General features: G+C 50.2%; 1 protein-coding gene across 1 annotated transcript in view; it reads right to left on the bottom strand.

The window, feature by feature from the left end:
- Positions 1-3,594, bottom strand: part of MAMLD1 (mastermind like domain containing 1) — a 50,134-nt gene extending 46,540 nt beyond the window's left edge. Inside the window, exon 1 of the mRNA XM_047764569.1 lies at positions 3,436-3,594. Within this exon, the coding sequence (XP_047620525.1) occupies positions 3,436-3,531 (96 nt within the window). The 5' untranslated portion in view covers positions 3,532-3,594. The remainder of the gene's footprint in view (positions 1-3,435) is intronic.
- Between the last annotated feature and the right edge of the window lie 23,011 nt (positions 3,595-26,605).

Here is a 26,605-nt window from a genome sequence, read left to right as displayed (position 1 = left end):
ACCGGGCAGAGGAGCATCTTTCTGCAAAGTCACTAGATTTCTCGGACCTTCTCGAAACTCCGAGGAAGCCCCCATTTTATCGGGAGCTGCCTTATGGGACACAATAGGTGGCTGCGCAGAGCTTTGCAACTTTTGAGGGAGCAGAGACTGAGCTGGAGATGACGTGATAGACAGACTGAATTCCAACTGCACACAGGCTCCGAAGCGCTCCCACCTCAGAGATTCTCACCCTATAGCCGTCAATCGACTCCCCGTTCTGGGGGAGGGATGGAGACCTCACCTCCAAGAGGAGGAACCAAACGTCTGTCTCGTGTGAAAACTCCAGACACTACCTGCGGGCCTTACTAACCCCGCGTGGGGTCCAACTATATAAATATGCAAAAGGCAAGGCTCCAGATCGCAGGAGTCCTTAAGCAGTCGGGGTGCCACAGGAATGAACAAACGCTGCGAGGCTGCCGAGAGGTGCTCAGAGGTTTGTGGTTTTCAACACGCTTCAGAGCTAAGAGGTGGCAGAGGCCAGCGGGCCCAAGAAACCGTCTTGGGCCTTGCCTTGGTGACCTGGCCGAGTCTTACCTCGGTGACCTGGCCAAGTTGCGTAATCTTTCTGAGCTTCAGTTTCTGGGAGACAGCCTCTTTGTTTTCTTTTTCTCTTTTTTTGGCCGCCCCGCAGCATATGGAGTTCCTGGGCCAGGGATCAGATCTGAGCCTCGTTTGCAACCTAGGCCACAGCTGGGGCAAAGCCGGATCCTTCAACCAACTGTGCAGGGCTGGGGACCAAACCTGCATTCTGGCGCTGCAGAGCTGCCGCTGATCCTATTGCGCCACAGTCGGAACTGCTGGAGTCTGCCTCTTCCTCTCAGGGTGAGCCCGAGGACTTGAGGTGACGATGCGCCCCAAATGCTTAGCAAGTGACGGGAGAGCTCCATCACTCCTGGTTCTTCGATCTTTGCCTTTGGGGGGCAAAAGATGGACAGAGCCCAGAGCCAGTCGGGAGTCGAAGCGGGAGTGGAATCGGGCGTCCTGAGCCCTGGTCTTAGACCAAGAGCGACCATCACGCAGAGGCACGTTTTTCTGCAAAGCGGACGCTCAGGGACCCGCATGGAAATCCCAGGGACCGATACAATGTTATTAACAGATCTTGACTGGAAACGTGTTTTTTTTTTGGGTTCTGTTTCTTGGGAAAGGACAAGAGAAGCAGGTAAGCTGAACTCCTGCATCGGACCCCACGTGGGCATGCTGGCGGGATGATGGAGCGAGGGGCTTCCAGGGGCGCCCAGGTTCCGGGGACTGGGGTGTGGGGTGTCAGCCCTGGAGGTCACAATGCGCTAAGGGAGCGCAAGCAGGGAAACAGCCGGGATCCACTTTGGGCCACAGCTGGGAGGTGCAAGCCCAGCTCCCGCCAAAGCCTCCTCCTGCTGCTCCCACTCTGGGCCCCTCAATGACTTGTCCTGACAGCAGGTTTCATGGGGCAGTGACCTCCTGCTCTCAATATGTCTGTCTCCATCCCTGGGTCCACACACATGGGGCCCCTGAGCCACTCTGCGCGTGGAGCAGAGCTCCACGCTGACACCAGGTACCTTCCTGAAGCTGCAGGGCTTGAGCAGCCATGAGAAGCCAGCTGTGCTCAAACCAAGAGCTGCCTGGCTGCTGGCTGGCGGAATCCGCAGTGCCTGGCTCGGCCAGGCCCAGCCACGGGCGCGGGCTCGCTCAGGGCCGGCCCCTTCTGAGACCACGTGCATCTTCCAAGGAGACAAATGTGGGTTTTACCGCCCAGAGGGCTCATCCGCGAGACTTGCTTTTGGAGCCCGAGGCTTGTACTTCAGATCCCCTCAACTGGATCAGATGGTCAGTCTCCTGGCGTTTCAGAAACAAGCTCACTTGGAGCCACGGGTGGAGAACCAGGTGTGCCACGGAGGAGGGAAGAGGGCTGCTTCTGATCAAGTCCAAGGTGTGAGTCTAAAGCGATGAATGTGAATTTTGGGCGAGGCTCACCAACGGCTCTTAGGGCCACCTACAAAGGGAAGCCAAGTCCAGAAATGGTTTGGGCCAGGGCAGCGTCTCCAGGGTGAGGGCACTGGCGGCCGCTCCAGGGACCCGTTCTAGGGAAACCCCTTCTGGTGTTGAGGTCTACACTGATCCGAACCAAAGCCATTATGTACTAGTCACACTTTCAAAAAGGGTGTTGGCGGGGCGCTTGGCATGGAAATAAGTGTGAGGCAAAGAGAAACCAGGGCGGTTTCCTTCACTGACTCAGTCGTTGACCCTTCCCGAGAAGGAAGAACTAAAAAGGGGACTGGGGTAGAGGGAGAGACTGGCTTGGAGGGACACTGGGCAGGAGGGCTGGCAGTCTGGAGGACAGGCTCTTGGCCAAGTAACGGCTCCCCTCTGCATCCCGTCTGACGCCATCTGTGTGAGCGCTGGAAATACCTTCTTCAATGTCTACACACTCAACTAGATGGCACATTCTTGGGACACGGGGGATGGCAGACAGGGGCGGGAAAAAGACAAACAAGACCGCAACGAGCTCCCCCCACACCCGTGCACGTATCAGAATTCTCAACTACAGAGAAAAGGGACTCACTGGAAGCGGATTGGCCTTGGAATTGGAGAAGCCAGGCCCTCCCGTTATGTGAAATGACATTACCTCAGAGCCCCAAGCTCCCCGTTCTCTGAACAGGAAGGAAGCAGACCCACGGCTCTATAAGAGCCATTTCCTCCCTGCTCTATTAATTTCGGAGATTAAGCAAGCCACTCCTCTGTGGCCCTAATACACGGAGATAACGGCCATTGTGTTGGCTACAGCTCCCGCTAACTGAGCTAATCTTGGGAGACTGGCAGGGTGGCAGGCTTTTATTGTCAGCTTCAACCGACCGATGGCTCTCGTGGCCCCTTCTAGCATCCTGGCTCCTAGAACGACGTCTGGAAACCCTAACCCCGAGTTTCAGGCACATGGATGACGTCTGCGTGGCCAGGGCGGAAAGCAGAGATTGTCAGCTGAGTTCTTAAAAGGACAACTGGGCCAGAGAGTCGTATGGGAATCTCTGCGCCCCACTCCCAGGCTTCCTGTTCTCAGTGGTACTAGGAAGCTAATATAACACATCTGGGGCCCGTCACCCCCACATTTCGGGTTTCTAGTAAGAGAAAAAGTAGGCTTTCCCCCCTCTTTCTTTCTAGGGAAGGGGTGCCGTGCAGAGATAGCTGGACTGGGAATCCAGATGCAGCCTCGGACTCTATTTCCTGCTCTTCCAGAAACTCACGGGGGGCAAGGTCAGCTCATCTCCTAGATCTTTTCTAGGCCACATTCCAGATCCTGACATCTGGGGTTGGTTCCTTGCCACCAAGTTTGCACAGAGAATGTCAATAACACATCTTACGTTCAAGTTTAAGATTAGAAGCATTCAACACCCCCCTCCCCCCAAAAGCCCATTGTCTGACCGATTCCTGGAGCTTTCTGGGCTCCTGACGATTTCCCACCATGGCGAAATGGGGAAGCATGCTCTTGATTACAAGCCGACTTTTCCAGTCATCCATTGTTTGACCTGCAATTTTATTCTTGACTCTCCAAGGCGCTTCCCAAACGACCTAGACACAGGGCTTAGGGAGACAAAAAGTACACTGTCTTTCAGATACGAAGATGAGACCATTGACCCCGTGAATCACAGCCTCACTGTGAGGACAGGTGTGGGCGGAGTCAGCCACATTCCCGGTCCTGTCCCTCTGCCCCCCACCCACCGGCCACCCTCACCCAGCCCCTCCCACCTCCAGGGATGCAGGTCACTGGGGGGGGCGGTGAGATGGCCATCGCTGGCCACGGGGCAGAGCGCAGTGCACCGGGGAGCTGAGGGAGGGCTGGCCAAGCAGCCTGATGTGAGTCCCACAAGAGCGGGGCCGAGAGGCGGGGGCGGCGGGTCCTGGGACAGGTGGGCCCGGAGATCTGCAGAGAGGCCCTCTGTTCTCTGACACGGGTTCGCTTATTTCTTAAGGCGAAACCCGGGCGCTGGGCTCGGGGGATGGCGCACAGCCCCTTCGGCTCTCCCGAAGCCTTCTACCCGGGCCTGCAGAAGGAGCAGCTGCCACCTCCGCCCAGGTCGGCACCCAGCCGGGGGCGCTGACAGCCAGGGGCAGGAAGCAATGGGGGCCAGAAGGGCGCCCTGGTTTACGCAAAAGCGGCCGAGCGGCCCGGGATCAGGGCTGCCTCAATTTCTGCCCTGCACGGCGGATACGCAGACACGTGCGAATCCAGGTCTAGCAGGGGTTTTCACGCGGTTTTGTTTCATGTCTCTCTGTTTCTCCTGATGCAGACATGGAATAAGAGCGGTGCTGAGCGCTGGTATGTGGGGGAAGCTCTCCTTCCCACAGGTGTCCCTGGCAGCGCAGAACCAGGCCTAAAGTTTCAACGTCCAGATGTCGGCCTCTGGCAAAATGGAGACGCACCTTCCCCATTCTCCCACGGAGTACAACGAAAATCTCGGGTCACTACATAGCAAACAAACGGAGGAAGACCCCGAGACGTGGAGAGAAGAAAGCAGACTGGCTAGGGTCCTTGGGGCCGAAGGAACAACGCGGTGGCGAGGCCCCTGGGTTTTTCTTTTCGCCTCATAGATCCCAGACCTGGAGCCCAAAGTGCCAATGAGCACAGACAGAAAGGCCCCAGCAAAAGCCCGGTCTCCGTAGTCAAAAGACCAGGAAAGGGGCAACCTACCAAGACAGAACCCTCTTCTATAAGAAAACCACTCAAATTCAGCTCAACGCCGCAGAAAACAAAGGGTGGTCCCACCCAGTCCCATCAGCCGAGGCCACCTGGGGGCCTGGACTCCACCCCCACCGAGCAGTAGTCTTTTCCCGTCCCAGCCAGGGCGCCCCTGCCCAGCGGTCGTGAGACGCCCCCACCTCCCTGGGGTCAATGAAGGCTAAGTGGGGCACCTGGATGTCCACGGCCACACGGCAGAAATGTGACAGTGCCCCCCTCTCCCTGCCAAAGCATCGTCAGAGGGAGTCAGCCAAAACCGAAGATCCAAGCAGGTGCGGAAAAATAAGCTTCAGGTGTGCGAAGACTCGAAACATTCTCAGGTGCGGGAAAATGAAAAGAATCTGTTACCAACACACCTCTCCTGGGAGAACGGCTACAGGAACTTCTTGTCTTCAAACAGAAAGGACATGATAAAAGAAGAAATTCTGGACATCACCAAGGAAGAGAGAATAATAGAGACAAAAAAAATAGGGGTAAATAGAGTAGACTTTTCCTTTCAAGTTTTCTAAGTTATGTTTGGTGAAGCACCAATTATAGCATGGCATGCTGTGGTTCTAAATGTGGGTGGAAGAAATATTTAACACAATTACATTACAAACACCAGAGGGTGGTAATGGGGTGGAAAGAGAGGTAAGGTTTCACTTGAACTGGTAAAATGCCGACACCAGCAGACCCTTAGAAGTCATGTATATAGGGTGTAACACCTAGAGCAACCATGAAAAATAGTATACAAAAAGATACATGCAAAAACATTACGCATGAATCATCAAATGGAATTCTAAAAAATATTCAAGTCCCCCACAGGAAAACAGGAAAGAGAAAATAGAGAAACAAAAATAGAGAGCAAACAAGTTAAAAATAACTTGGCAAAATTAAGCCCTGACATCAGTAAGTACATTAAGTGAAAATAGTCTAAATAAACCAATTAAAAGACAGCACTTGGCAGCGTCCAGAAAAAACCATAACCCAACAATATGCTGTCTGCAAGACGCTCACCTCAAATAGAATGATATGGGCATCGAGGAAGTAAAAGGATGAAAAACATGCAATGTTCATTTGAAAGAAAAGGAGCAGGGTGGCTCTAGTAACATCATATAAAGTAACTTCAGAACAAAGAAAATTACCAGGCACAGAGAGGGACATTACATTGTGGTAAAAGGGTCAATTCACCAAGAAGACAAAACAATCGTAAATGTATATGCACCAAACAACAGAGCTACATGATCTACGAAGCAAAAATTAAAAGAACTGAAAGGAGAAACAAAATTTACATTTGCAGTGCAGACTTCAACATCCCCTCCCAACGACTGGTGGAACGATTAGAAAATCAGCAAGATACGGAACTCAACACCACCACCATCTAACAGGATCTAACTGACATTTATAGAACACTCCACCAAGAAACAGTAAAATTCACAAGCACCCAAGGAATACATACCAAGATACACATATTCTGGACTATAAAACAATCCGCAAAAATGTAAAAGAATTGAAGTGATACATGGGAGTTTTCTCTGACTACAAGGGACTCAAATTAGAAAACAAAAACAGAAGGACAATAGGAGAATCTCCAAACACTTGGAAACTAAGCAGCACAATTAAGAAACTAATAATTCATGAGTCAAAGAGGAGGTCTCAAGAGAAATTTAAAAATACATGGAACGAAATGAAAATAAAAATACATCAAAATTTGTGGAGCACAGGTAAAGCTGTGCTGAGAAGGAAATTATAGCACTAAATGCTTATAACGGAAATGAAGAAAGGTCTAAAATCAATAACGTACGTTTCCACCTAAGGAGCCAAGTAACAAGAGAACAAAATAAACCCAAAGCAAACAGAAGGAAGGGACCATAAAGAATAGATACTAATGTTGAAATGACATTAAAAATAACGATAAAAAATAGTGAAACCCAATCAGAAAAAGGTAGCTCTTTGACGAAGTAATAAAATTAACAATCCTCTAAGCGAGACGCAAATTACCAATATTAGAATGAAAAAAGGAATATTACTATTGACCCTGTAGACATGTAAAGGAGAATAAGGGATTGGAGTTCCCGTCGTGGCGCAGTGGTTAACGAATCCGACTAGGAACCATGAGGCTGCGGGTTCGGTCCCTGCCCTTGCTCAGTGGGTTGACGATCCGGCGTTGCCGTGAGCTGTGGTGTAGGTTGCAGACGCGGCTTGGATCCCGCGTTGCTGTGGCTCTGGCGTAGGCCGGTGGCTACAGCTCCGATTCGACCCCTAGCCTGGGAACCTCCATATGCCGCGGGAGCGGCCCAAGAAATAGCAACAGCAACAACAACAACAACAACAACAACAACATCAACAAAAATAAAAATAAAAATTAAAACAAAAACAAAAACAAGGAGAATAAGGGATTTTAATACAAGCAACTATACATGCATAAATCTGGAAATTAGATTGAGATGGACCAATATTCCTTTTGTTTGTTTGTTTGTTTGTTTTTGTCTTTTCAGGGCCGCACCCACAGCATACGGAGGTTCCCAGGCTAGGGGTCCAATCAGAGCTACAGCTGCCAGCTTACACCACAGCCACAGCAATGCCAGATCCAGGCCATGTCTGCAACCTACATCACAGCTCATGGCAATGCCAGATCCTTAACCCACTGATCGAGGCCAGGGATTGAACTGCAACCTCATGGTTCCTAATCGGATTCGTTTCTGCTATGCCATGATGGGAACTCGTTTTTTCACCTTTTTTGAAATGGACCAATATTCTAAAAGGTCAAACTACCAAAATTCACCCAATATGAAATAATCTGTCTAGCCTTATAATTATTAAAGCAATTAAATTCATAATTTAAAAAGGAGACTTAAAACTCCAGGCCCAGATGATTTCACTACGGAGTTATACCAAATGTTTAAAGAAGAATTAGCACCAAGTCTGGATAATCTCTCCAGAAAATAAAAGAGAGCACTCTCCAACTCACTGTGTTCCCTGACAGCAAAGACAAAGCCTATGCAAAAAAGAAAAAAGAAAACCATAGACTAATATTTCTCATGGATACGGACACAAAAATCCTTAATAAAGTTTTAGAATTTTGTGAGATGAATGATATGCTATGGTCAAGTTGACTTTATTCTAGCAATGCAAGGCTGGTTCAACATTCAAAAGCTACTCCACTTTATCCACCATATTAACAAGTAAAATAATAAAAATCACATGATCACCTCAAAACAATCTTGAAAAAGAACAAAATTGGATTCACACTTTCCAATTTAAAAACTTACTACAAAGCTACAATAATCAAAACAGCATAGTACTGACCTACAATGCAATAAAGTTTAGAATCCAGAAATAAACCCATAAATCTATGGTCAATTGATTTGTGAAAAAGGTGTCAAAATCATTCACTGGAGGAAAGAATAGTCTCTCTTACAAATGGTGCTGGGACAGTTGGATAGTCACATGCCAAAAATAAAGTTGGGAGTTCCCATTGTGGCTGAGTGGTAATGAACCCGACTAGTATCCATGAGGATTCAGGTTTAATCCCTGGTCCCCCTCAGTGGGTTAAGGATCCAGGGTTGCCGTGAGCTGTGGTGTAGGTCACAGACACGACTCTGATCCCATGTTGCTGTGGTTGTGATGTAGGCCAGCAGATACAGCTCCAATTTGACCCCTAGCCTGGGAACCTCCATATGCCACAGGTGCAGCCCTAAAAAAGCAAAAACAAACAAACAAAAAACCAAAAAAAAAGAACCCAAAAAACAAAACCCCAAAACAAAAATGAAATTGGATCCCTGACTCACACCACATACAAAAATCAACTCAAATTGGATCAATGACCTAAACATATGAGTTACAAGTATAAAATGTATAGAAGAAAACATAAGGGAAAATCTTCATGACATTGGATTTGGCACCGGATTCTTAAATATGACATGAAAAGCATGAGCAACAAAAGAAAAAAAACAGACTTAAAACTTTGGTGCATCAATGGACATTATTAAGAAAGTGAAAGGACAACCCACAGAGTGGAAGAAAAAACTTGCAAAGCTTATGTTGGGCAAAGATCTAGTATCCAGAATATACAAAAAACTTTTACAGCTTAACAATAAAAAGACAAGTGATACAATTAAAAAATGGGCAAAGAATTTGAGCAGACATTTCTCTAAAGAAGACATACTTTTGGCCAACAAACACCTACAAAGATGCTCGATACCATGAGGTGTTAGAAAAACGCAAATTAAAACGATGACCCACCACTTCCTCCTACCCACTAGGATGGCATAATAAAAAAGGCAAATAGCAAGTGCTGGCAAGCACGTGGAGACATTGGAACTCTCATACACTGCTGGTAGAAATTTAAATGTTTTGGTTGCTGGGGAAAATAGTTTGGTGGTTCTTCAAGAAGTTAAAATGTAGAATTACCATCAGACCGTGTAATTCCACTCTTAGGTATATATTCCAATGAAGCGAAAACAGGGATTCAAATCTTTTTTTTTTTTTTTTAAATCTGGTAACAATTTTGTTTTTAATTTTTAAATTTTTTTGGAGTGTAGCTGATTTACAATGTGGTGTTAGTTTCAGGTATATAGGAAAGTAAGTCAGTTCTGCATAGACACACACCCATTCTTTTTCCGATTCTCTTCCCATATAGGTTATTAGAGAATATTGAGTAGAGTTCCCTGTGCCAGGTCCTTGGCAGTTATCAGCGTTATATATACCCGTGTGTATATGCTAATCCCCAAATCCTAATTTACCCCTCTCCCCCACGTTTCCCCTTTGGGAACCATAAGTTTGATTTCGAGATCTGTGAGTCTGTTTCTGTTTTGTAAAGAGATTCATCTGTATCGTTTTTAAATTAGATCCCACATATAAGTGATATCATATACTTGTCTTTCTCGCCAAATATTTTTACACAAATGTTCACAGTAGCATCATTCATGATAACCAAAAGGTGGAAACCACCCAAGTGTCCATCAATGTCGAAACAGAGAAAGAAAATTTTGGTGTATTCGTACCGGTGACTGTTATTCAGCCATACAAAGGAATGAGGTACCGGCACATGCTACCACATAGATGACTCTTAAACACATGCTAAGTGAGAGAAGCCAGTCGCATAAGGTCACATAAGATTCTCTGCATAGGAAACATCCAGAGTAGGTAAGCCCCAGAGGCAGAAAGGAGACTGGTGGTTGCCAGGGGCTGGGGGGAGAGGAGATTGAGGTTTTATCTGCCCTGATGTGAGTGCTTAGGAACTAGACAGAGGCGATGGTCTGGTACTTAGCCAGTGGACTCCACGCCACTCAGCTGCTACGTGGACGTCACCTTCATTAAAAATATAGCAACATCAAATACTGGCAGCAACGCGAGAAACTGGATGACGCATCTACTCTGTGACCCAGCAAATGCACTCCTGAGTACTTATCCCAGAGGAACCAAGACTTGTATTCCTACAAAAATTTGTAAACAGGCGTGTATAGTAGTCTTATTCATAATAGCCCCCAACTGGAAACAACCCAGAAAGCGTTCGATGGATGGATGGTGAAACGACTGGCGTGTGTATAGCCTGGTAGGCGACTCAGTAACAAACACGCAGGACTGCTGAATATTACGATTCCCGAATCTGCAGAGAATTATGCCGAATTGAAAAAAAAAAAAAAAAGGCCAATCCCCCAAATGTACATACTGTGCGAATCCATTTCTATAACATTCTTAAAATGAAAAACCTATAGAAATGGACTGATTAGACGTTGCCCGGGAGTGAGAAGGGGGTTGGGGCGGGAAGGAAGAAGAAGCGTCCATAAATGGGCAAAAATTAATTTCTGAATTAATTTCTGTACCTCGACTGTCCCAGGATCAGCATCCTGGGTGTGGTGTTGCACCATCGTTTTCCAAGATGCTATCATGAGTTGAAGCTGCCTAAATATCCTATTAGGAACCATGAGGTTGCGGGTTCGCTCCCTGGCCTTGCTCAGCGGGTTAAGGATCCGGTGTTGCCGTGAGCTGTGGTGCAGGTCGCAGACGTGGCTCGGATCCCACGTGGCTGTGGCTCTGGCGTAGGCTGGTGGCTCGGAGTCGACCCCTAGCCTGGGAACCTCCATATGCTGCGGGAGCGGCCCAAGGAATGGCAAAAAAAAGACAAAAAAAAAAATCAAGCAAAACACGTACAGAACTTACATGATGAAAACTATGCAATGCTGATAAAAGATCAAAGATCTAAATGATTGGAGGTGTATTCTGTGTCCACAGAATGGAAGACTCAACATGGTGAGGATGTCAGTTTTTCTCAAATAGATACACAGCTTTACCGGGTTTCAAGACTTACTGTATGGCTGCAGTAAACCAGAGAGCATGATGCTGGCAGAGGGACGGACACATAGATACCTGGAACAAAACAGAGATTCCAGAAATAGACCCACACAAATAGGCCCAACTGATTTTTGACAAAAATGCCAAAGCAATTCAGTGCAGGAATGGTAGTGTTTTTAATACATGGTTCTGGAACAACTGAACTCTATAGGCAAAAAAATAAACTTCAAACTCAACCTCATACCTTACCCCAAAATTAACTCAAAATAGACTGTCGAGTTAAATTTAAGTTGCAACATGAGACAAGTTAATAAAGTGGGAGAAAATCTTTGGGATGCAGAGCTGGGAAAAAGTTCTTTCTAAGACTGGATACCAAAAGCATGACCCTTAAAAGCAAATATTGCTCAATTAGGCCTTATCAATTTGCTCTGTGAGAGAGCCAGTGAACACAGTGAAAAGCAAGACTGGGAGAAAATATCCGCACACCTCCTATCTGATAAAGGACTAGTACCTAGCATACATAAAGCATCCCCACAACTCAACAGTTGGAGAACAAACCCCCCAGTTAGGAAATGGGAAGGAGACACGAAGAGACATTCCACTGAAGGGTATCCACAGATGCAAACACGCACACACAAAGATGCTCACGCAGCGACCACACCAAAAGCTGGTGAGCATGTCGAGAAGCTGGGTCACTGAGACACTGCTGGTGGGACATAGAAAACGAACCATGCAGCTGTCATATGACGCAGCCATTGCACTCCAGGGCCTTTAGTCCAGAGAAGTGAAAGATCAGGTCCACATGAAAACCTGGAGCAACAGCAACTTTCCGGTTTTGATAGTTGTCCAAGTGTTATATAAGATGTAGCTGTCCGAGGCCTCTCTGCAGCCTGTTCTGCTGAAACTATAATTATTTCAAAACAAGAAGCTAAGTGCTATTCGAGAAAGATTTCAGTGTCCAGATCCAGGGGGACACTGATTCTTCTTATTGCTGCTGGGACATGTCCTAAGTAGCATTCTTTTTTCAGGCAATGCGCAGAAGTATCTAGAGACCTTTCGCATTCTTCAAAAAACAATTCCTACCCAAGTCCTTCTTGAGGGTTTCAGGGGCCAAGCCCAAGGCCTTGGCTGTCACCTCACTTAAATAAATAGTAGGGTCTAGAGACATCCCAACGAGGACAAATGTCATTTAATATACAATGCCCCCGAGTACCAATGGAAAAAAAGAGATTTCAGTTACTGCTGAAGCCATCGCTAACTCCCGGCCCATCTCGAGCCCATGTGGGATGGAGGCCCAGATCTCATTTCAGGCTGGCAACACAAGTGTATCATATCAAACAGGCTACCTATTCAGCTCTAAAGAAAGAAAAAAGGCAACATTTGAAATACATGCCGCTTTGGCTTTTAAAGACGCCACTCTGCTGGCGTCTTGCCCCGCCCCCTTGCAGTTCCCAGCAGCCAACATGGAAAGGACAGGTGCGGGGGTAGCAGCCAGAGCTTCCTGGCTAACGGCCACGCTCTGGTCGGAGGAGCAGCCAACGGACTCAGCACCGCATCACCGCGCTCTGGTACTGGCTGGGCCCAGGGCTGGGGAGCGAGGCCAACAGAGGAAATGCAGGTGACAGTTCCCTGCCTGGAAATTGACTCAGTTTGGTCCAAGTCAGAAGGGGTCTCCCAGTGTCAGCACCCCAGCCTCTCGGGCCATGATCTTGTTTCCTCGTTCCCTCTGGATGAAGCCGGCTTGGGAAACAGCCCTTGGGCAGCCCTTTCTGCCACAGCAGGGCTGTGCTACCCTCCCACCACCTGCCCCCGACACCTGCTTGGGGTCCTTCTTCCTGGCAACATCCATGAATACCTGTACAGGAAGCCGATGCCCCCCGCCCAGAAAGAAAGCAACCCTCGGCAATGTTTCTCACCTAAGCACAATCCAGGGCTGTGGATGAGCTCCCAAACCATCCACCACACGCACGGTGAATTTCAGCCTCATAAATTCAGTTTTCTGTGTCATACTCGATCCATGTCGGCTTTAATACAGAGAGAAATGCCCTCCATCCTCAAGTCAGTCCACGCTCCTGGGAGAGGCGCTGCTCTGGGGCCCTGGAGCCTGGCACGCGGGGAGGAGGGCGGGGGGTGCCCTCCCAGCTCAGGCTCAGAGCCCAGGCCTGCAGGCACTCTCTCTGTCCCCCTGCACCCCAGGCTCTAAACCCATGCCTGGGTGATGTCAGCCTGAGCTCTGCCGGCACCGGCTGCCTCCGGGGTTCGCACTGGCTCACCCCTCTCCGTATCGGCCCAGGCTTCTAGCAGCGGGCCTCGTGTTGCCCGGACCTGGGGACTCTGCCAGATGCCCGAGGGCTATCTCAAAGTGCCAATCGGGGTCAGCTCTGCCTTGTTGCCACCTGACCCCGGGCATGACGGAGGAAGGAAACGAAGAGGCACTTGGCAGGGGAGCAGGAAGATCCTGGTGGAGCCACACCCTAGAGGGCTGAAATCTTTCAAGTGCAACCGAGCCCGCCTCCCCGCCCCCAGGGGTGCAGCCTGCAAGGTGTAAAGGGGCCGCACCAAAGGCCAAGGTGGGTGCCTACCTCTGTGCTGCACCCCCCACCCCCCGTCCCTGAGTGTCACCCTCATCCTAACTGCTCCTTTCTCAGTGCTCCCGGATGCAGTGAGGAGACGGTGGTGCCCAGGCATTGCCAAAGAAATGCTGAAGCCATGACGTCCCATCCTGGGGCTTTGGGTTGTTCCGGTCAAGGGAGAAAACGTGTGATGTTAGAACCCCTTGTTTTCAAGGGTGGAACTTAGCTTCCCAACCAAAGGAAAAGCCACAAGACATGCAGGTGGAGAAAGGTAATGGGGACGGCAAAATAATCCGACTCCGCCTTCGGACGTGGACACTGGTGGCCCACGTCACATCGTGTCCCCACCCCCACCCCACCCAATTCATACGCTGAAGTCCGAACCTGCTGTATTTCAGAATGCGACTTAATTTGGAAATAGGGCTCTCGAAGATGTAATTCGGTAAGATGAGGTCGAACTGGAGTACAGTGGGCCCCTAATTTGTATGGCTGGTGTCCTTATAAAAAGGGTGACTTTGGACACAGAAGCCCCAGGAATAGGCCCAAACTGGAGTGATGCCGTCACAAGCCAAGGATCCGCCGCCCCTCCCAGAAGAAAGCAGGACAGATCCTTCCATGGCACCTTGTTGGGGACGGGGCACCTCCTGACGCCTTGCTCTCAGACGTCCACCTTCTAGGACCATGAGAAAATTCCAGTCTGCGGAATGGTGATGGTGGCCCCAGCAGACCCATACGCTGGGGACGCAGATATTTCTACAGGGAAGGTGCAGGTGTCAGTGGGGGCTGGCCTGTGTCCACAGCTCCGAGCTTTGGGGCTTGCTCACTCTTCTGTGGAGAAGGCCTCTCCCGTTAGGGTGACTCTGGCTCTCAGCAGTTAGAGGACACGCGGCTCGGGATGCTTATCACCCTGCTGGCCCCTTGAACTCGAAGCCAGGGATCACCCTATCCAGTGCTCCGCTCATGGCACACGCAGCCCAAGCTTCTGCAGACAGCACTGGGGTGCAGGGCCGTGCAGAGGAAGCACCTCGAGCGAAGAGTCGCTGGCTTGATGGCTGGCTGCACACAGGCCAGGAGGGCTACGGCCGCTCCTGCCCTCCGCCCCCTGCCTCCTGGACGGCGGAAAGAAGGGCAGGCTGCGGGCGGGCACAGAACGCTGCCTGCGGAATAGATCCACAGCCCACTGCCACTCTCATGGCCACTTTGGGCTCTAATGGTAGCGGATGACCCTGCTGGAAAAGGAACCGGCTGTCACTAACGTGTATAAAACACGAAGTTCTGTAGGGAAATGCAACAGCTACCACTGGGAGTCCGCGACGCCCCAGGCATCAGGCTTGGCGGTTGACAGACAGCACTTCTCTGACTGTCTCCAACGTTCCTAGGAGGCACCTGTGCACAGCCTCCTGGGTCCCCATCGCCCTCGGCAGCAAGGACCTGCCTAGCACTTGGCTCCCCCTCTGGACTGTGCGCTCTGCCGAATGGGCTCAAGCTTGGGTGGCGCCTGGACTAGAACCCGCGGCAGGAGTCCTTCGGCCTAGAGCCTTGACGACTGGTTGTGCTGGAACCCCTGCGTCCTCAGGAATGGGTAAGACATTGTCTACCAGTTCTGTGCATTTGAAAGGACTGCTCTGACAGCAAGCGAAGGCATATAATTAGAGCTGTGTGCTCATAAACAGATCAGGATTCTAAAACACCACTTTTTGGGAGGTCCCGATGTGGCTCAGTGGGTTACAAACCCGACTAGTACGTTTAAGGATTCGGATTCCATCCCTGGCCTCGCTCAATGGGTTGGGGATCCAGCACTGCCATGAACTGGGGTGTAGATCGCAGACACGGTTCAGATCCAGTGCTGCTGTGGCTGTGGTGCAGGCCGGCAGCTGCAGCTCCGATGTGAACCCGAGACTGGGAATTTCCATATGCCACAGGTGTGGCCATAAAAAGCAAAAATAAATAAATCAATAGATAAAAAGTAAAATACCACTTTATATTTTTAAAAGTTGCCTTTAAGAAGCCCGAAGTGATGCGGAGAAATGGGACCCCTCGCATACTGCCTGTAGGGATATAAAATAGCACAGCGACCCCGGAAGACAGCTTGGCAGAGGGCCAGAGTAAGCTGAACACGGAGTAGCTCTATGACTGAGCAATTCCGCTCTTGGGTATATATCCGAGGAAGTGAGAACATGTCTACACAAAAGCCTGTCCTTGGATGTTCACGGCAGCACCATTCGTGGTAGCCACGAGGTGGAAACAACCCAAATGTCCATCAACTGGCGACTGGACCAGTCAAATGCGGTCTCTCCATACAGTGGAATATTATTCAGCCGTGAAAAAGCATGAAGTTCTGACACCTGTGACAACATGGATGAATCCCGCCGACACCATGAAGCCAGACGAAAGATGCCAGGCACAAAAGACCACACAGCGCATGGTTACATTTCTATGAACTGTCCAGGACACACACGTCTGTAGAGACAGAAAGGAGATTTGTGGTTGCTCAAGACTCAGGGCCGGGGGACAATGGAGTGGATACAGGGTTGCTTCTGAGGGTGATGAAAGCGTTTGAGAATTCAATGGGGTGACCGTCACGCATCTCCGTGAATACAGTAAAACACATTGAACTGGACACTTTCAAAGAGTAAATTATATGGTATGTAAATTATATACTAATTCAGCTTTTTAAAAAACTAAAGCCCAAGTTATTGTCACTCCTCAAGCTACCTTGGGGTGTCAGAAAGTTGTTCCTTTTAGAGAAAAGATGAAGCAACATCTTTTAAGATTTGGGAGAAAAAAAAGATTATATCCTTTCCCCTTACAGCAGGACTTTTCTCCCCTTAATGACACAGTGGCGCTGGTGACCTTACCCTAGTGACCTGCGTAATCAATAAACAACTTACAAAGTTGGCTTGGAAATAATATCTCAATATCTAGTTGATCGGAATTGTGACAGCGCTGCTGCTGCCGCCGCCAGGGAGGTCCCCAATCGCCCTCCTTCTCGATCTGGGGTATCATGTCACCGATGTTACCCACGCCTGTCCGCCACGCACACACCTGAGCGTGCCGTGCCATTTGGTGACAAATCAGCCTGATGTCAGGGCTTCCTGGCAAGGACACATGGTCCATGGTCCCACTCAGTGGGCTCGGACGGTGGAATCCCGCTTCAAGGAGCCAAGCCGTGTACAAACCAGCAAGTCAGCAGAGATCCCTGTGTCCCCAGCTGGCCCCGCCCTGAAATGGCCTTGACTCTAAGACTGAGCGGCATGCACTGTCCATCCTGGATGGCAAGCAGAGAAGAGAATTCTCTGGAACTTGGGGACACCCAGAGACGAGGGCAGACCAAGACAGTCTCTCAGCAGGGACAACGATGCTGATCTCGTCACATGATCAACCGCAGCAGAACCAGCCCGGAAGCTGATGCGAGACCGAGCCTCTGCGCTGGGTGCCCACGGGCCGAGGTCCCCTAAGTTTTTCCACCGCTGGTCACCAAGGTGGGGCTGTGCTGGGGGTGCCGGGAAACTCCCCGTGTCTTCTGCGGGGCCAAACCATCCCTCTCATGTGTGGGAACACACGCACACAGGCGCACACAGTCACATATGTGTACACGAAGACAGACACATAGATGCACACCTGCACGCAGACACACAAAAACAGACCCAGACGCATACGCACACAGAGCAATGCACAATTACAGAGGCACGTGTAGATACACACAAGTATGCACACAGATACACACATGCACGCACAGACACAGACTCTGTGTGTGTGTGTATGTGTGTGTGTGTGTGTGTGTGTGTGTCTGTCTGTCATGGAAAGTATCCAAGTGATACAGGCCCTGGGGACAAGGCTCCCTCTCTAAGTGGAGGATGTCCCCATCAGCACCACTGACTGCCTGGCCCCTCTGCCTTGCCGTCCAGCCCCTTGGGCCGCCAGCTGCTCTCCCCTCGGCTGTGGCCCCGAAGGCAGATGTGCAAGTCCAATTCCCTCAAAATGATGTTTTCCATCACGCTGTCCCCAGACTTGGCAGACAAGCATAACTGGAGAAAAAGAAAGCATAGCTGGAGACGCTGGGCTCAGGAAGAGGACAGAGTCGGGCGTGGCTTGGTTTCGCAGCCATTTCGGTGGGCAGCAGCTCTGGGGTGCACAGGCAGCTTCTACGCCGGTGCCCCTGGGCCCTGACACGGGCGGTCACAGCGGCCAAAGCAGCCAGGCAAGCAAAGGTTTGCCGAGTGTTTTCAGCTGCTGGTCCAGGAGAACCCGTGGGCTGAACGCGGTGGCCAGGAGCCCTGGGTTCCACTTCCATCTTAAAACCAGTCACTTGACCTCTGAGCCTCAGATTCCTCATCTGCAAAGCGAGGCTGATGTCCTTTGCTCTTTGCCTTTCACGTGTACCCGGTGAGGGTCAGATGGGAACTTGAACCTGGAAGTCCCGGGGACAGGCGCAGGGGGAAGGCGGCAGTCCCTTTTTGTCCCCCTCTCCCTAACGCTTGGTTAAGAGTCCTCGAAGGTCGGTATTGGGAGGAAACTAGAGATTATAAGGTAACTCCCTTCTCGGCCAGAGAGGGGAATCGAAGCAGAGACTTGTCCGGGACGGCAAGGAACGACGGGCAGAGGGCACGGACAGGTTCGGGGCCAGGAAGCCCGAGACCCCCCCCGCCCCAGCTCCCACCAGGCAGCCTCCCAGGCCGTGCGCTGTCCCGCCTCTCTTCAAAGAAGCATCGGCAACGGCAACGGTGAGGTTTCAGCCTCTCTCGCTGCCAGGGCCGAGCAGCGCGAAGCTTCCCCCCTCCGGGTTTCGCTCTCTTTCGATGGACTACGGCGTTTGGCCTGGAGGACCCCGTGAGCCTTGCCAGCTGGCGCCACCGCCACGGATGACCCCCCAGCCAGAATGCAGAGACTTCCTTTCAGTGGCTGCTGGATCCGGAGTGGGGCTGGGCAAAGTCTGGGGTTCCCTCTTTTCACATTCACCCCCAAACTTGTGACCCCCCCCCCCCGGCCCGATTCTAAGCAAGGCCTCTGAGGTTGGAGAACTCATCACTCTCAGAGGCCAGAGCACTCTAAAAAGAAAGTGGGAGGGAACAAGGAAGGCCACAGCTACGAAATGGGGCCGTTGTCGCCAGGCATTGCAAGGGGGTGTCCCCAGAGGTCTGTCCCCGTCTGCTCTGTGGTGGGTTCAACTGAGAAAATCACTAGGAAGGGAACATAAGCGGCCAGGAGGAGCAGTGAGTTCAAAGAAGAAAAGAGCCATTAAAAAAATGCTATGAAGGCTCTCAGTGCAGAGCTAGGGTTGTGCTTTCAGTACTTATGATGATGCAATAAATTCTCTCCATTCTTGGAAATGCTTCTTTGCAAATATTTTAGATATTATTTCACAAATGAAAGAAAACAGTCAAGGCTGCTACCATCAGCTTTGGAGGAAACACTCTAATTTTCAAGATATTTATCTATCACGAGCCGGCAACAATGGCTCTGGTTACTAAAGCAAGTGGGAAAATTGCTGTGCATTTCAGAAATGGTCCCCAGACACTTCCCTCGGAGAAAACAGTCAACAAAATGCACACAAGCAGGCATTACGGACGAATGCAATTTAATAGGCAGCCACTCAGCTGCATGGCATGATAAACACGCAAAAGCAATGTTGTACAGACAGCCCGCCTCTGGCTTCTAGAAGAGCTGGAAGGGAAAACTGACACAAACACGTTTGCTAGGCTGCTCAGGTTGATAGCAAGAGTGGACTGCCACAGTTCGAATGACAGTTGATTTTTACGGCCGGCCCTATGCCAAGTAAGCCAACTAAGTATTTGTCAAGCAAGAACTACTCCAAACCATAAGCCCCAAAGCCAATACCGGAGCAAATAAGACATTTCTGCTTGATCAAAAGTGTCTTCCCTGAGTCAGGAAAAAAAACAAAAACATGCCGGTGGCTGGAGCTTATAACTGTGGGGGGGTCACACGTGCAGGAGGAAGTGTCTCCTTTTGTGTGTATGTATCTTTTGGCCTTTTCTAGGGCGGCTCCTGCAGCATATGGAGGTTCCCAGGCTAGGGGTCCAATCGGAGCTGTAGCCGCCGGCCTACACCAGAGCCAGGGATCTGAGCCACGTCTGCAACCTACACCATAGCTCACGGTAACGCCGGGTCCTTAACCCACTGAGCAAGGCCAGGGATCGAACCCGCAACCTCGTGGTTCCTAGTTGGATTCGTTAACCACTGAGCCACGACAGGAACTCCCCAGGAAGTGTCTCCTTGATTTTAACCACTATATTCCTTCAAAATCCAAATCAGCACCCCCTGCACAACTTCCGTAGCCCTTCCTGCTCTCTAATTCCTTCAAGGATAAACAACTAACTCCACTTGGGGTCGAATGCAAACGTCTATACCTGTGGTTTAAGGATTCAAAGAGCTAACACATTACAGACCCACAGAACTCCAGACTCTGCAATGGAGCAGCACCCATTCCTGGTTCTCAGCTGTGCCCAGAGTCGATTAAGAATTCAAAACACTCCCGGTAAACACTTCTGGGCCAGGACTTTGGAGTTCATTCATCCAATCAGCCACCCGTGTATTCATCTAATCAAGCTGCCTGGGTCACGCTGACTCATCCTTCCTCTTTTCCCTCGTTTGAAGCAAGTATGAGAGAGCTGTGGAGACAGTATGAGAAAAGAGAGTGGCGTTCCCGTCGTGGTGCAGCAGAAATGAATCCGACTAGGAACCATGAGAATTCGGGTTCGATTCCTGGCCTCGCTCAGTGCGTTAAGGATCTGGGGTTGCTGTGAGCTGCGGTGTAGGTCGCAGATGTGGCTCAGATCCCGAGTGGCTGTGGCTGTGGGCGTCGGCCGGCGGCTACAGTTCTGATTTGATCCCTACCCTGGGAACCTCCATATGCCGTGGGTGCGATCCCAAAAAGAAAAAAGAAAAAAAAAGAGAGAGAGAGAGAGAGTGCAACTTTCCTTTTGTATCATAGCCAAGCTAAGGTCTGGTGAAGTCCTATGAGCTACATACATAATCCTGGTGCATTCAAAAGGTAACGTTTTAATAATGCTTTTTCGTATGGTTAAGAAGCCTCTGGTGGTTCATGAAATTCATTTCATATTCATATAAGAAATCGCTTCGCTTGGGGCTTGGGAGTGGGAGGGGAGCCCCCCAGATCTGTAGAGGCTGAGAGGGTCTCTGCTTTCCATTATGTTTTTCAGCTCTCAAAGCCTCCGTCGATACACTCGGCAGAATCAGAATGCCACGGTCCAGGGCTTGACACTCGATATGCAGCAGACTATTATGCTGCCCACAGGGTCGGGCAAAGGCACTTCCCCAGACACTCCGAAGTTGGTATCACGAGCCCTGGGTTCAAGTCTCAGCTCAGGAGCTCACTGGCTGTAATTTGGTGTCTGCTCATCACCCTGTCCTTCCGCCGCCTGACGACCTCCGCTGGTCTATATGGCTGGATGTGAACCGCTCCAGGCTCCAGGGGCGGCCACAGTGGCACCTGTGCCTTCCCTGTAGCCTGAGGCCATGGCCACCCCGCTGGCAGGCCCCGCTCACTGCTGAATCACACTGAGAGCATGGTCACCTAAAGCCCCCAGTTTTTTCCTCAAGCCGCGCGGTTCCCCCCTCTTCTTGGGGAGATGTGTCGGGAACCCAAATATAGGACCTCGTATTTGTCCGTGTTCAATTTCCCAGGACAGGCTTGAGCTGGTTTGCTGCTGCAGAGAACGCCTCACCCTCCGGCACCAGGTCAGGGGCAAATCCGCTCAGGGCCCTCTCTCCATTCTCACCCCCACTGTGGAGAGAAAGCGAAGCGGGCCAGCGGCGAGCCCTGGGACTTGCCTCTGCACTGCCCTGTCTAAGGGGGGGCAGCCGTCCCTTACCCATGGCCTTCGGATTCGGTCCTCTAATGAGTTGCACAATCACAGAACCGGGCTGCAAACGAGGATTTCACAACCGCTGGCTGCCACATGCTTGGCTGAGGTCCAAAACCACTTGCCTGCTTCTCTCTACCGACCTGTCCTGGGAGCTCCTCCCGCTGAGAAGGAGATGCTTCGAACCCGACGAGCTGCTCCCGAGGAGCCCGCGGCAGCTCTGAGGGCGCCCCGCTCCTTCTGCTTTGCTTTTGGACCCCCTTTTCTCACTGGTTTCCTTGTCTAAGCACCCACTCTCCCACGACTGCTCCAACAGCATGGTCTACGAGTTCCCCAGCAGCCGCAGCGCGCTCCCCGTGACCACGGAAGATGGGCAGGGGAAGGAAGTTCTTTTCGGGAAATTTGGAAGCAGCTGCCCATGTGGCGGTTCCTGGTTCTTTGGGGCCGTCCTGCGCGCGCCCTTGATGCTCCGTGATGCAGGTTCACAGTCTTGGGAGTGAGCGCTCTCCTCCCTCTGCATCCTCCAACCCCCCACCCATCACGGTCCTCCCGCCTCGCTGCCCACCAAGCACAGGCGGAAGGTCATTCTCATCGACAAAGAAGCCTGAAGCTCTTCTCCAAAGAGCCTGGTTTCTCCTTCTGTGGGACGAGTCTCTTCACTACCAGGGACGCGCTGGGCATGGTGGTGTCGCTTTACCTTCCTCTCCATCGGGCCACCTCCCCCTGGCCCTGCTCTCTCCTCCCCAGAGCCCCACCTCTGACTCAGCGCATCTTGGCTGCTTCTGTCAGATGTCGCCGCCTCTCCACACAGTCTGGAGTCCTGGAGCTTTAATCTGGCTGTTTCTTGCTCATGGAACAGGATTTCTTCTCCTCTCCCCCGTCCCAGCCCTTCTTCACGTGCCTGACCCCATCTTCTGTCTTCGGAACAGCGCTCCTGGGTAACAGGGGGAGGGGGGCCACCCCTCCATAACAAATGACAAAGTGTCCTTCGGTGTAGGCTTATGATGAGCTGCCCTGGCCCAAAGCCTCCCAGTGAGGGGCAGTTCCTGCATTTCCCAAACAGGAAGCATGCAACGTTTACACTGAAGGGAGGGAGCCGAGAAAAACTGTGCAAGAGAAACCAAGCGGGAGCAGGGCAACAAAAAGCCATCTCAGATGACTTCTCGAGATCTGTGAATAAGGGGGAGAGGTGATCTGATCATCCGCAGTAACTACAAAGGAGATATGGTATACACACACACACACACACACACACACACACACACACGGGAATACTATGCAGCCATAAAAAGAATGAAATACTGCCATTTACAGCAACAGGGATGCAACTAGAGATTATCATACTAAGTGAAGTAAGTCAGAGAAAGACAAACATATGGCATCACTTATATGTGGAACATTAAAAAAAGATACAAATAAACTTATCTGCACAATAGAAATAGACTCACAGATCTCCAAGTCAAAGGTATGGCTGTCAAGGAGGAAATGTGGGGTGCAGGGATAAATTAGGAGGTTGGGATTAACATATACCCACCATTATATATAAAACAGATAACCAACAAGGACCTACTGTATAGCACAGGGAACTCTGCTTGATATTCTATCATAACCTATATGGGAAAAGAATCTGAAAAAGAATGGATATATGTATATGCTTAACTGAATCACTTTGCCGTACACCTGAAACTAACACAACGTTGCAAATCAACTCTACCCTAATAAAATTAACAACGACAACAACAACAACAAAGATGTGGTATATATACAATGGAATATTACTCAGCCACAAAAAATGAAATGATGCCATTTGCAGTAACATAGATGGACCTAGATGATCATACTAAGTGAAGTAAGTCAGACAGAGAAAGACAAATACATAGCACTTACAGGTGGAATCTTAAAAAAAAAAATGAGACAAATGAACACATTTACAAAACAGAAACAGACTCACAGATCTCAAACTCAGACTTATGGTCGCCAAAGGGGAAACATATGGGGAACAGATAATTTCGGAGTTTGGGATTAACACATACACCCTCCTGTATGCAAAGAAGATGATCAACAAGGCCCTGCCATATAGCGCAGAGAACGCTACTCAGTATCCCGTGATATCCTACATGGGAAATCTGAAAAAAGATTGTGTGTGTGTATTCACACATGTATATCTGAATCACTTTGCTGTCCACCTGAAACTAACACAACATTGTAAGTCAACTCTATTCCCACACGATTTTTACAAAATGAAAACAAACTTGTGGTTACCAAAGAGCAAAGAGGAAGGATAAATTAGGAGGATGGTAATAACATATACACACTATTGCATATAAAATATTCCATATTTTGTAAGAACCTATAAGAGAAAAGAACCTAAAAAAATATATGCATACGTATACATAACTGAATCACTTTGCTGTCCAGCTGAAACTAACACAACACTGCAGCATTATTTACAATAGCCAAGACATGGAAGCAGCCCCAGTGTCCATCAGCTGATGAATGGACAATGGTGTATGTGCATATATATAGAGAATGGAAGAGGACTCGGCCCAAACCCGAGTGAAATAATGCCGTTTGTGGCGACACGGATGCACTAGAGATTATCGTACCTAGTGAGGTAAGTCAGCTAGAGAAAGACGCGTATATGATTATCACATATATGGAATCTAAAAAAAGAAAGAAGATACACGTGAACGTGTATACAAGACAGATACAGACCCACGGAGAACAAACTTACGGTTACCGAGGGGGAAAGGGGGAGGGATAAATTAGGAGTTTTGGATCAGCAGATACATACTCCCCCCCCCCCCATATGCATATGATAGATAAAGAACAAGAACCTATTGTATAGCATAGGGAACTATACTCAATATCCCATAATGGAAAAGAAGGTGAAAAAGAAAATATTAAAAAGTTATATATTTATATATAAAATGTAATCTCTTTGCTGTATACGTGAAACTAACACATCGTGAATTCACTATACTTCATTTTAAAATAAATAAGTAGACAAAGGGGGGAAGAAAGACAGATAGGGACCAGCAAGTGAACGCCTCAAAAATTCCAAAGTTGGGTTGGTGACACCTTAGGTATAGCTAAAAGAGTGCCGCAATTGGAATAAAATTAATAGCATTCGCTTAAATTAAAAACGAACTTTCCGGGCTCTGCATGAGAGAGGGAGGGAGAGAGGATGAAAAGTGGCTGTGAAATCGATCGCATTAGGAGGAGGTTGTCACAGCTCTGTAGAGACTTGAGGCAAAGCCCATCGGTCCATGTGGCACCCACTGGGTCAGGCTTTAGTTGCCAACGCGATGGACGGCTGGACCAGGGGCAGGACTGGCTAGAGGAAGACTAAAGGTTGCAGACGGGCAGGGAGCTGGCCAAGGACGGGCCACCTTGAGGGCTGCAGGCAGGGCCGAGGCTGAGTCTGGAGCTGGAGTGGTGGTCCTCTCTGTCCGGGGGGATGGCGCAGCATCAGCCGAGCCTGGAAGGGGAGGAGCGCCGGCTGAGGGCCCAGTGCTCCTGCAGGGGAGCTGCACACGCTGTCCCCCAGTTAACAATGGGAGTTTCTTTCTTCCACACTCAAGATGGTTTTGAGGTGTTCTGATGTCGGATCCTGAGCCTCAGGGCAGACGTGTTATTGTCTGCAGCTAACAGCACAAAATAGCATCCCAGGGCTTTTGATTGGTGATTGTCTAATTCCTCCTCCTAAGGAGTGATTATGTTTCCTGCTATGAAAATCATCAGATTAGCTTGAGAACATTTTGTGCAGTCCTTTGAAATCCTTGACTTTTTCTTTTTTTTAAATGGCTGCACCTCCGGCATGTGGAAGTTCTGGGGCCAGGGATCGAACCTGTGCCACAGCAGTTGACAATGCCAGACCCTTAACCTGCTGCAACCACCAGGGAACTCCTTATATCCTTGACTTGTAATATGATTCTATATCATACGGTTTCAATTTCTACATTTTGATCCCCTAAATTTGACTAAAAATCACGTGATTTGCAAAGCAAACAGGCCAAGTTAATAAAGTAGGTTCAATTGACGGGTGGCCTGCCCGCTTCTCGTGCCAGTAAGCGCAGTTTCTGCTCCCAGGGTTCTGACAGCTCCGGACAGCTGGCTTGCTGGGACCCAGGAAAGAAGGAACTGGGCCAGAGAAAGCTGCCTTGGCAGCAAAGGGTCCCATCGGGCAGGTGTGTAGAGCAACCTCGAGATCAGGGCAGCGTGGGACATGGTGACAGTGTCGCAGACACACTGACGGACAGCCTCTGGTCCAACCTGTTGACACGTCTCTCTCCCCCACTCATCACAGTGGCCTCGGCTGGAGCTTCCCCACCTGGCTTGGAGGCCGAATCCAAGAGGCTGGAGTGGCCTTGCAGCTGGCCGGACTGCTCCAAAGCACAGGCCGTGGTGGTAACCAGCCCTCCCAGCGGGACACCCATCTCTCATTCCCTGCAAAACCTGGCGTCCCAGCTGGGAACCCAAGTGGGCGTGGGGGTGGACAGTGCTAACGCAGTTTTTGGTGGGGAGAGCGGAGCTGGTGAAACCGAAGTTAGCGCCTCAGGGCCTCATGAGCATTCCGTGAAGCCAACAGGGCTGGGGTCCCTACCCGAGGGGTGGGTGTTTTTAGCTGAGGAAGGGGAACAGGGCACTGGCCAGGCCCAGTCATACCCGGCCCGGGCCTTCCTTGAACGTGGTGGGGTCCTAGGCTTGAGATTCTGCCCCAGCCTGGAAGTCAGTGACATAGCCGAGCAGCTCAAGCATGGACTCTGGAGCCCAGTGGCCTGCGTTTGCATCTGAGCTCTGCCCCTCGTTAGCTGTGTGGCCTCGGGGAAGTTACTCAACCTGTCTGTGCATCTTTTCCTTATCCGTGAAAAACGAGATGGTAGTAATAGCATCTACCGCACAGGGCAGCGGTGAGGATGAAAGGCTCCATATCCGTCAGGGGCTTCAAACGTGACCGAAGTGTGTGAGCGCCACCGAACCCTGGGGAGGGCACTGCCCTGCCTCTAGGGCCCCAGCCGGGTCCTGGCAGAGGGGAACCCGGCCACTGCGTCAACAGCCACTAAGTGGGTGAAACGCTGTCATGGCACACAGAGCAACACTGACGCCTTGTCTGTCCCTAGAAGAGAGCCTGGCTCGGGGCAGGTACACGGGGCAACTGG

This window comes from Phacochoerus africanus, chromosome X (genome assembly GCF_016906955.1).
Source record: "Phacochoerus africanus isolate WHEZ1 chromosome X, ROS_Pafr_v1, whole genome shotgun sequence".
Taxonomy (NCBI): Eukaryota; Metazoa; Chordata; class Mammalia; order Artiodactyla; family Suidae; genus Phacochoerus; species Phacochoerus africanus.
Note: the sequence above shows the minus strand (reverse complement) of the source record. Positions and strands in the feature narration are given on the sequence as shown.